The sequence below is a fragment of the Coregonus clupeaformis genome, chromosome 24 (assembly GCF_020615455.1).
Source record: "Coregonus clupeaformis isolate EN_2021a chromosome 24, ASM2061545v1, whole genome shotgun sequence".
In the NCBI taxonomy this organism is placed as follows: Eukaryota; Metazoa; Chordata; class Actinopteri; order Salmoniformes; family Salmonidae; genus Coregonus; species Coregonus clupeaformis.
The window spans coordinates 24,096,833-24,108,052 of NC_059215.1; the positions used below are offsets into that span (position 1 = coordinate 24,096,833).

The 11,220-nt window shown below is 43.0% G+C and overlaps 1 protein-coding gene across 1 annotated transcript; it reads left to right on the top strand.

Moving 5' to 3' along the window:
* The first annotated feature begins 873 nt into the window (after positions 1–873).
* Positions 874–8,341, top strand: LOC121537509 (OTU domain-containing protein 3-like). Its single transcript, XM_041845122.2, has 8 exons — positions 874–993; positions 3,356–3,660; positions 5,541–5,689; positions 5,850–5,962; positions 6,382–6,504; positions 6,613–6,742; positions 7,040–7,230; positions 7,600–8,341. The coding sequence occupies exons 2-8, from the start codon at positions 3,452–3,454 to the stop codon at positions 7,762–7,764; spliced, it is 1,080 nt and encodes a 359-aa protein (XP_041701056.2). The 5' UTR covers positions 874–993; positions 3,356–3,451; the 3' UTR covers positions 7,765–8,341.
* The last annotated feature ends 2,879 nt before the right edge of the window (positions 8,342–11,220 follow it).

Here is an 11,220-nt window from a genome sequence, read left to right on the forward strand (position 1 = left end):
CACAAAACATCCACATCAAAATAAATAATTTTCTTGATCAAATAACATGGAAAACAGCCACTTTTTGTGCAGTATTAATTTAACATCCTTACAAACCACTTACTGTACGCTAAATGTACATTACTGTATTGTACATAGGCTGGTCATCTAGGTTTGATACCTGTACACTTGAGTACATTGAGACATCAAGTGGTTTGTGATGATGTGGCTCAGTTGGTAGAGAATGGTGCTTGCAATGCTAGGGTTGTGGGTTTGATTCCCATGGGAGACCACTACTAAAATGTATGCACTCACTACTGTAAGTTGCTCTTGATAAGAGCATCTACTAAAATGTAAAATAAATGAATAGGCCATTTGAGTTTACACATTGAAATAAGTTGCATTTGCAAAATATTTCAAGGAACTGGAAAGAATATATCAAGCAAGTGTTTTTATATTCCACAAGTATTATCAGATTAACTGTTTAGTACAGAGAATTATCAGACTCAAGTTATAAATGCTGGTAAATACTCAAATACAAATACATTTAGTTAAATATTTTTTTTCTTTCTGCATCGTTGATCTTTACTGATCATGAAAAGCATGCAATTACTTGCAGTATAACTCTGATGATACAGCTAAATGTGCGCAATTGTTTTGCATGGAATAATCTGACATTTGTAGTTGCTGACTATGCTCAATAGGTGATGATATTAAAACCAAATGGTTATAACATTTATTTAACAATCCCTTGAAAACGGCACGTAGTTGTGAATGGTTTTAGTGGAGCTGGGGGTCTACTTGCCCCACAGCAGCCAAATCGAACGTATTGTGACGTTTTATTGAAAACGACCTATTGATTTGATTTGATGCACTCATGCTTCCGTACTCTTACAGTCTCGGAGGTGGTGCTGAACAGGAATTGTAAACAAACTCATGAGTCAGATCTGATTTAGGCAAAAATAACGTAGTATAGGACGTGTGTTGCGTATCATTGGGTGCGCTCTATGGAATGTGAGTAAATTGTTACTTTCGTTATATTCTGATGGCTTGACATTTAATCACTGTTGTGTTTAACTAGAAATCAGCGAGAACGAGACTCGAGCTAGCCAGCTGGCTAACAGACCTATCCATTAGCATTAGCAGCTAACGTTTGCAAAGTCGTTACTTAGCCAGCTAGCTAAATAGTCGGCTAACCTAGCTTTCTTGCAGTCATATCCAGCTGGCATAACAGTTGCTCGCTAGCTAGCTAGTTACTTATCAGCTAATGATCAGCTAATGCAATTAGCTATAACTAGCTACAGTAAAGCTCAAAACTGGCCAGTCCACTAACGTTTTTATTTTTTTGTGGGGTAAGGGGGGGGTAGAAGGATTACTTTATCATATCCCATGTATTCCTTAAAGAGGTGGGGTTTCAAGTGTCTCCGGAAGGTGGTGAGTGACTCCGCTGTCCTGGCGTTGTGAGGGAGCTTGTTCCACCATTGGGGTGCCAGAGCAGCGAACAGTTTTGACTGGGCTGAGCGGGAACTGTGCTTCCGCAGAGGTAGGGGGGCCAGCAGGCCAGAGGTGGATGAACGCAATGCCCTCGTTTGGGTGTAGGGACTGATCAGAGCCTGAAGGTACGGAGGTGCCGTTCCCCTCACAGCTCCGTAGTCAAGCACCATGGTCTTGTAGCAGATGCGAGCTTCAACTGGAAGCCAGTGGAGTGTGCGGAGTAGCGGGGTGACGTGAGAGAACTTGGGAAGGTTGAACACCAGACGGGCTGCGGCATTCTGGATGAGTTGTAGGGGTTTCATGGCACAGGCAGGGAGCCCAGCCAACAGCGAGTTGCAGCAATCCAGACGGGAGATGACAAGTGCCTGGATTAGGACCTGTGTAAGGCAGGGTCGTACTCTCCGAATGTTGTAGAGCATGAACCTACAGGATCGGGTCACTACATTACCAAAAGTATGTGGACACCTGCTCGTCGAACATCTCATTCCAAAAGCATGGGCATTAATATGGAGTTGGTCCCCCGTTTGCTGCTGTAACAGCCTCCACTCTTCTGGGAAGGCTTTCCACTAGATGTTGGAAGGGGACCTGCTTCCATTCAGCCACAAGAGCATTAGTGGGGTCAGGCACGGATGTTGGGTGATTAGGCCTGGCTCGCAGTTGGCGTTCCAATTCATCCCAAAGGTGTTTGATGGGGTTGAGGTCAGGGCTCTGTGCAGGCCAGTCAAGTTCTTCCTCACCGATCTCGACAAACCATTTCTGTATGGACCTCGCTTTGTGCACAGGGGCATTGTCATGCTGGAACAGGAAAGGGCTTTCCCCAAACTGTTGCCACAAAGTTGGAAGCACAGAATCATCTAGAATGTAATTGTATGCTGTAGCGTTAAGATTTCCCTTCACTGGAACTAAGGGGCCTAGACCGAACCATGAAAAACAACCGCAGACCATTATTCCCCCTCCACCAAACTTTACAATTGGCACTATGCATTGGGGCAGGTAGTGTTCTTCTGGCATCTGCCAAACCCAGATTCGTCCGTCAGACTGCCAGATGGTGAAGTGTGATTCATCACTCCAGAGAACGCGTTTCCACTGCTTCAGAGTCCAATGGCGGCGAGCTTTACACCACTCCAGCCGACGTTTGTCATTGCACATGGTGATCTTAGGCTTGTGTCCAGCTGCTCGGCCATGGAAACCCATTTCATGAAGCTCCCAACAAACAGTTCTTGTGCTGACGTTGTTTCCAGAGGCAGTTCTGTGAGGTTGTGTGGCCTACCACTTCGCGGCTGAGCCGTTGTTGCTCCTAGACGTTTCCACTTCACAATAACAGCACTTACAGTCGACCTGGGCAATTCTAGGAGGGGAGAAATTTTACGGACTGACTTGTTGGAAAGGTGGCATCCTAGAGTAAGGCCATTCTACTGCCAATATTTGTCTATGGAGATTTTATGGCTGTGTGCTCGATTAAGTATATATTTTTTAATATGAAGGATTATTTCTCACTGATGAAAGATATATCACAAGCGATGATTATTGACGTTTCTAAACAATAAAACACAGCGTCGGGATTGTAGTTCACATGAGCCAGTCATGGGCGAAGCTGAAGGCTGAAAACAGTAGGGAGAAGGCAGAATGCCGCCTACAGTTTGAGAGCTAGACAGCTACAGCATAATTAGCTAACCCATTTGGAATTGCAATTGCCTGCTGTGCCACGTATCAACTGACAGTAACTAGCTAATAAGAACCATCTTTTTGTAGCTGGCTACTGTACCAGTTAGTGTATGTGAAATGTGGAAGTAACTGAGTTGGTACACGTTGTAGCTCATTTTCTAAGTTACATTCAAACTCTCCTCATCTCTATTCTTTCCCTCCTCTTTCTGAAACACAGGATTCCACCTGTGTGGAAGTAACCCAACTGCATGTGCCAGTGAGTGACAGAGATCTACTGCATCTGTAAAGATCTGTGTCTGTAGGCCCGGCAGCCATGTCTAGGAAGCAGACAGGAAAGCCAGTGCGTGGCGGCAACAGGAAGTGTGACGCTGAGCGGAAGCGGGATGAGCGGGCCGCGCGCAGGGCAATCGCAAAGGACCGTAAGAACCGGCCCCAGGACGGGGACGAGGGAGAGGAGTTTGTCAGCTTCTCCAACCAGCTCCATGCGCTGGAGCTCAAACTGAGAGAGGTGCCCGGTGATGGGTAAGATTCAGAGAGAGAAGGGCCATGTTCCAGGCTGACTACATTGCAGACACTTGCCAGACCTCACAACGCCTGGATAGGTATTTAACATATCAGCTAACCACATACAGTGGGGAAAAAAAGTATTTAGTCAGCCACCAATTGTGCAAGTTCTCCCACTTAAAAAGATGAGAGAGGCCTGTAATTTTCATCATAGGTACATGTCAACTATGACAGACAAAATGAGGAAAAAAAATCCAGAAAATCACATTGTAGGATTTTTAATGAATTTATTTGCAGATTATGGTGGAAAATAAGTATTTGGTCAATAACAAAAGTTTCTCAATACTTTGTTATATACCCTTTGTTGGCAATGACACAGGTCAAACGTTTTCTGTAAGTCTTCACAAGGTTTTCACACACTGTTGCTGGTATTTTGGCCCATTCCTCCATGCAGATCTCCTCTAGAGCAGTGATGTTTTGGGGCTGTCGCTGGGCAACACGGACTTTCAACTCCCTCCAAAGATTTTCTATGGGGTTGAGATCTGGAGACTGGCTAGGCCACTCCAGGACCTTGAAATGCTTCTTACGAAGCCACTCCTTCGTTGCCCGGGCGGTGTGTTTGGGATCATTGTCACGCTGAAAGACCCAGTCACGTTTCATCTTCAATGACCTTGCTGATGGAAGGAGGTTTTCACTCAAAATCTCACGATACATGGCCCCATTCATTCTTTCCTTTACACGGATCAGTCGTCCTGGTCCCTTTGCAGAAAAACAGCCCCAAAGCATGATGTTTCCACCCCCATGCTTCACAGTAGGTATGGTGTTCTTTGGATGCAACTCAGCATTCTTTGTCCTCCAAACACGACGAGTTGAGTTTTTACCAAAAAGTTCTATTTTGGTTTCATCTGACCATATGACATTCTCCCAATCCTCTTCTGGATCATCCAAATGCACTCTAGCAAACTTCAGACGGGCCTGGACATGTACTGGCTTAAGCAGGGGGACACGTCTGGCACTGCAGGATTTGAGTCCCTGGCGGCGTAGTGTGTTACTGATGGTAGGCTTTGTTACTTTGGTCCCAGCTCTCTGCAGGTCATTCACTAGGTCCCCCTGTGTGGTTCTGGAATTTTTGCTCACCGTTCTTGTGATCATTTTGACCCCACGGGGTGAGATCTTGCGTGGAGCCCCAGATCGAGGGAGATTATCAGTGGTCTTGTATGTCTTCCATTTCCTAATAATTGCTCCCACAGTTGATTTCTTCAAACCAAGCTGCTTACCTATTGCAGATTCAGTCTTCCCAGCCTGGTGCAGGTCTATAATTTTGTTTCTGGTGTCCTTTGACAGCTCTTTGGTCTTGGCTATAGTGGAGTTTGGAGTGTGACTATTTGAGGTTGTGGACAGGTGTCTCTTATACTGATAACAAGTTCAAACAGGTGCCATTAATACAGGTAACGAGTGGAGGACAGAGGAGCCTCTTAAAGAAGAAGTTACAGGTCTGTGAGAGCCAGAAATCTTGCTTGTTTGTAGGTGACCAAATACTTATTTTCCACCATAATTTGCAAATAAATTCATTAAAAATCCTACAATGTGATTTTCAGGATTTTTTTCTTCTCAATTTGTCTGTCATAGTTGACGTGTACCTATGATGAAAATTACAGGCCTCTCTCATCTTTTTGAGTGGGAGAACTTGCACAATTGGTGGCTGACTAAATACTTTTTTTCCCCACTGTATCATATGATATAGCAATCTGATGCCAGATTGCGTAATTGATGACGTGGCACGCAATAATTGGTTGATGCAATGCAAAGTCTGCAATGTAGTCAGCCTGGAACACCACCTAAGTGCTGTTATAAAAGGCTGTTATAACGTTGACTAATACTGTGTGTCCGTCCTTTAGTAACTGCCTGTTCCGGGCTCTAGGTGACCAGTTGGAGGGACACTCTCGGGGACACTTGCGCCTGCGACAGGAGACTGTGCAGTACATGATGTCACACCGGCAGGACTTTGAGCCCTTTGTGGAGGATGATGTGCCCTTCGCACAGCATTGTAAGGAAACGGCCCAATATGATAGAAATCAAATACTATTTGCATGTGAAAATGTTGTTGGCTGCCCAAGTTTCTGATGGTATGCAAGTCATCCTACAGATTGTCTTTAAAGGTCTTGTCACTAATCTTTCTCTCTGTTATGTTGTTATCTTCCTCTCAGTGTCAAACCTCTCCCAGCCTGGTACTTTTGCTGGTAATGATGCCATCGTGGCATTCGCCCGCAGTCAACAGCTTAAAGTGGTCATTCATCAGCTCAACACGCCACTGTGGGAGGTAGGATCCTCAATGACACCCTATTGCCCATATAGTTTACTACTTTTGGCTAAGAGACATTAAGCTGTATAAAGGGTATAGTAGTGCACAATTGGTGAAACACTTTATTTTACTATTTGTTTGTTTGTTTTTAAAGGAGATCCCAATCTCATTAAGTAGGCCTATTTTTTAATAGTTTATTATTATTATGTTTTTATGAAAGAACAACGGGAAAGTGGACAAGGGTGTAGTACAAAATAGAAGGGTATATATGAAAAAGTCAGTGAGGAGAGGCATGAATCCCCTGTTGCCAGGTGGTATATGTGGTCCTACCACTAGACCACATTCTGGCACAATACTGTTTTTTAAACTGAAGTCCTCTTCTAATGTAAGAAATACCCCTATTGATAAGTCCTACTCATTATGTTTCCTCAATTCAGATAAATGGCTCTGAGAAGCTGGTTGGCCGAGAGCTACACATTGCCTATCGCTATGGAGACCATTACGACAGTGTAAGACCAATCGGTGACAACTCTGAGAGTCCTGCTCAGCTGCATATAGAGGTACAAATAACAACCCCTTCAGCTAAAAACTCACTACCAAATATTTGGACCATTGGATTAGTCCTGTTCTCAAACAAATATCCTTTATCCCCCCCCACCCCACTCTAGAATCTACATAATTCGAGTGGGCAGCGTGAGTTTGGTGACGGCCAGAGGGACAGACGGAAAGCCCCCTCGCCCACCCCCTCAGAGGAGGACAATGTGATCCTAAATTCCCTGAAGAACAGGGGCCCACACTGTGAGTGTCCCCTCTGTCTTCTCCCCCATTGGATTCTGATTATCAGTGTCTACTAGCTGTTTGGGGTCATTTTCTAATCCCAACTCATACCAAACTGTAATTTGTCTGCAGTCTTAGCCCACTGCATATAATAAACATTGCTAATAAATACAACTGATGTTTATTGGCTGTTTTGAGGATTTCCATCTTTTAGAGGGAGCTACCAACCAAAACCCTTTGATAATGATCAACAGGAGCATCTGATGTGATATATTCACTGCAACTGACCCCATGTGTTTTGTGTGCCATGTCTCTCAGGGGAAGAGGAGAATCTGTTTCAGCTGAGTGCCGCCACCATCAACGCTGGGTGGCTGGTGGATTCTGAGCTAGTGGCCCAAGTGTGTCACGGCCAGTGTGCTTCAGGATCATGCTCTGCGTGTAGAGAGGCAGGGACAGAGTGCAGTGAGCACAAACCACCACCTGATGGAGGCAACCTACACAAATCCAAGGTAAGATGCTCAAATTCCAATTCTTAAAAAAAAAATATTTTTTGGTCTTTTAACACATTCTATTCAGACAGTAAGGAATTGAGGTGGGGAGACAGGCAAGTTGGAGAAACAGTGGGAAAGGTGTACACATGGATTGAACCCTGGTCTCATGTGGGGAGTTTTAACAGTATATGTGACATGTGCCGGAGAGTGTTAACGCTACACGACGGCTCTGCACTCAAATTCCAATTCTGTATCAGTATTCTGAGTCTGTGCGACTATTTCAATTCAAGTTCCAGATGAAATTGACCTGCATTTCTCAATTTAATTCAGAACGGACATGAATCCCCCTTTTTCATCTTGACCCCCGTTTTTCAACCCCTCTCTCAGGCTTCAAACAAGCAGAGAAAAGAGCAACAGCACTTGGAGAAGAAAAAGCGACAAGAGGAAAGACATCGACAGAAGGTTCTTCAGAGCAAAGGAACACCTGACCAGAACCAGAACCTCTCGGAGCCGGTCACTCTAGTGCCAGCTCTAAATACACTTAGTATATAGACAGAGCATGGCCAAATAAAGCAGCGGATGACAATGTTTTGCACACAGAATCAATCTCAATCACATTGGATGACTTTCATATACCCTTTAGTTTCTTTGCAAATGTACGGTGCCTGCGATAGGGTGTGTGTGTGTGAATATGTGTTCAGGGTTGTGGTTGACTATGAGGGTGTTTGATAGTGACCCACGATGGTATACATAGTTTCCTCTGTAGAGAGACACTGTCTTGACTCTTTCTATGCTGGTGAATGGGGGCTGCTTTTCACAATGACCATGCAGTACATCTTGGCCTCCTCTTTGAGTTTGTTTTGAGTTTAATTTCTCTGATTACAGCCAAAGAAGAAAGGAAAGGGAAGAGAGAGACATCATTGTAAACAGAATGAAATGTTTTGTGAACGATACTGAAATTGTTTCGTTGATTTGTAAAGAATGTATATTTTATCTGGTTAATGGCAGTTCCAGTATTATTGATCAGGTTTAAATAAATTATTCAGTTGGGAGATTTGCTTATGAATGATTGTGAAGCACTCTGTCGGGTATGACATGTAATGTGGCAATAAATGAAAACTTTACAGTATTTGATTTTATTAATATTAGTGTGATTTTTTATTTTATTTTTAACTTTATTTAATTAAGTACAGTATGTCAATGATGACTGATCACTTAATATATATATACAGTGGGGGAAAAAAAGTATTTAGTCAGCCACCAATTGTGCAAGTTCTCCCACTTAAAAAGATGAGAGAGGCCTGTAATTTTCATCATAGGTACACGTCAACTATGACAGAGAAAATGAGAAAGAAAATCCAGAAAATCACATTGTAGGATTTTTAATGAATTTATTAGCAAATTATGGTGGAAAATAAGTATTTGGTCAATAACAAAAGTTTCTCAATACTTTGTTATATACCCTTTGTTGGCAATGACACAGGTCAAATGTTTTCTGTAAGTCTTCACAAGGTTTTCACACACTGTTGCTGGTATTTTGGCCCATTCCTCCATGCAGATCTCCTCTAGAGCAGTGATGTTTTGGGGCTGTCGCTGGGCAACACGGACTTTCAACTCCCTCCAAAGATTTTCTATGGGGTTGAGATCTGGAGACTGGCTAGGCCACTCCAGGACCTTGAAATGCTTCTTACGAAGCCACTCCTTCGTTGCCTGGGCGGTGTGTTTGGGATCATTGTCATGCTGAAAGACCCAGCCACGTTTCATCTTCAATGCCCTTGCTGATGGAAGGAGGTTTTCACTCAAAATCTCACGATACATGGCCCCATTCATTCTTTACTTTACACGGATCAGTCGTCCTGGTCCCTTTGCAGAAAAACAGCCCCAAAGCATGATGTTTCCACCCCCATGCTTCACAGTAGGTATTGTGTTCTTTGGATGCAACTCAGCATTCTTTGTCCTCCAAACATGACGAGTTGAGTTTTTACCAAAAAGTTATATTTTGGTTTCATCTGACCATATGACATTCTCCCAATCCTCTTCTGGATCATCCAAATGCACTCTAGCAAACTTCAGACGGGCCTGGACATGTACTGGCTTAAGCAGGGGGACACGTCTGGCACTGCAGGATTTGAGTCCCTGGCGGCGTAGTGTGTTACTGATGGTAGGCTTTGTTACTTTGGTCCCAGCTCTCTGCAGGTCATTCACTAGGTCCCCCGTGTGGTTCTGGGATTTTTGCTCACCGTTCTTGTGATCATTTTGACCCCACGGGGTGAGATCTTGCGTGGAGCCCCAGATCGTGGGAGATTATCAATGGTCTTGTATGTCTTCCATTTCCTAATAATTGCTCCCACAGTTGATTTCTTCAAACCAAGCTGCTTACCTATTGCAGATTCAGTCTTCCCAGCCTGGTGCAGGTCTACAATTTTGTTTCTGGTGTCCTTTGACAGCTCTTTGGTCTTGGCCATAGTGGAGTTTGGAGTGTGACTGTTTGAGGTTGTGGACAGGTGTCTGTATACGGATAACAAGTTCAAACAGGTGCCATTAATACAGGTAACGAGTGGAGGACAGAGAAGCCTCTTAAAGAAGACAGGTCTGTGAGAGCCAGAAATCTTGCTTGTTTGTAGGTGACCAAATACTTATTTTCCACCATAATTTGCAAATAAATTCATAAAAAATCCTACAATGTGATTTTCTGGGAAAAAAATTCTCAATTTGCCTGTCATAGTTGACGTGTACCTATGATGAAAATTACAGGCCTCTCTCATCTTTTTAAGTGGGAGAACTTGCACAATTGGTGGCTGACTAAATACTTTTTTCCCCCACTGTATCCTCAATAGATGATACAAGATAGCATATTACATTCTTGTAGGCTGCACTGTAATTTCTCTGATATTTTGGGCAATATTTTGGCTAATGATCTACTCATGTCATTGCAAGTAATGTGTTATAAAACGGATTGATTATTTTACCATGGATAATGTAGATTGGAGCAGTATCAATGTTCAGGATGCTGACTGACTCCTCCCCTTTACTATGTATTGTGATGTCACAATAAGGGTACATATATGACATCATCAGTGGTCCAGGCTGCAAGCATAGAACACCAGTTTCACTTATAAAATCATTATTATGGCTCCAGGTTAGTACACTCTCCAATGATGTTCTGAATCTGCAAGGTGGTGAGTACCTCTTCATGAGAACTATTGATTTTAATTTGTAGCATTGGTAATGTGGTTCTGAGAGCAACGTGTGAGAAGCATAATGGTATTAAACAATTTAGGCTCAGGTGAATAGGAAGCTAGAGGTCAAGCTGCATTTTAAAAAGTTATAGGAATACTGGATTTTGATTATTGTCATGCATTGTTTTACTTGCATAAATCAAATTATATTTAAACAAGTGTCTAATAGTTTGTCAGTCTGCAATGGACTCATTTTGACAACAGCAGCAATTACAAATTCCAATGTTAGGGTAACTTGGGGGAAAACGGTCTCAAGGAAAATGTATATTTTAAAGTTTTTGTACGATTTTGATATGTGCATAATGGCTATCCTTAGGCAAACACATTTTGAAGGGAAATTAGTGGGCAGATTTCTTTAGAAAGGTGGGGGCCCTCTGTCTCAGTATGTGTAGACCATGTATCTGATTCTGTCTGGACCAAAAGAGTATGGCATGTCATACTATTTCTGGCCGGACAGCATCAGATACATGGGCAGTAAGACAGAGCGGCGCTATTTTGCTACTCGGATGCTTTCTCTGGTGAGAGAGTTTCAGCAGAGAGGAAGAGGCGAAGCGAGAGAGCTCACTCTCCCCAAAATCTGCCCAGAATAAGCCCAATGCGTTTCTATGTGCATAATTCAATTTCAATTTAAGGGGCTTTATTGGCATGGAAAACATATGTTTACATTGCCAAAGCAAGTAAAATAGATAATAAACAAAAGTGAAATAAACAATATAAAAAAATGAACAGTAAACATTACACTCACAAAAGTTCCAAAATAATAAAGACA

Coding starts and splice junctions, on each gene's coding strand:
- LOC121537509 (XM_041845122.2), top strand. CDS start 3,452: ATGTCTAGGAAGCAGACAGGAAAGCCAGTGCGTGGCGGCAACAGGAAG. Junction 6,505..6,612: donor CTGCTCAGCTGCATATAGAG/GTACAAATAACA, acceptor ACCCCACTCTAG/AATCTACATAATTCGAGTGG. Junction 6,743..7,039: donor GAAGAACAGGGGCCCACACT/GTGAGTGTCCCC, acceptor CATGTCTCTCAG/GGGAAGAGGAGAATCTGTTT.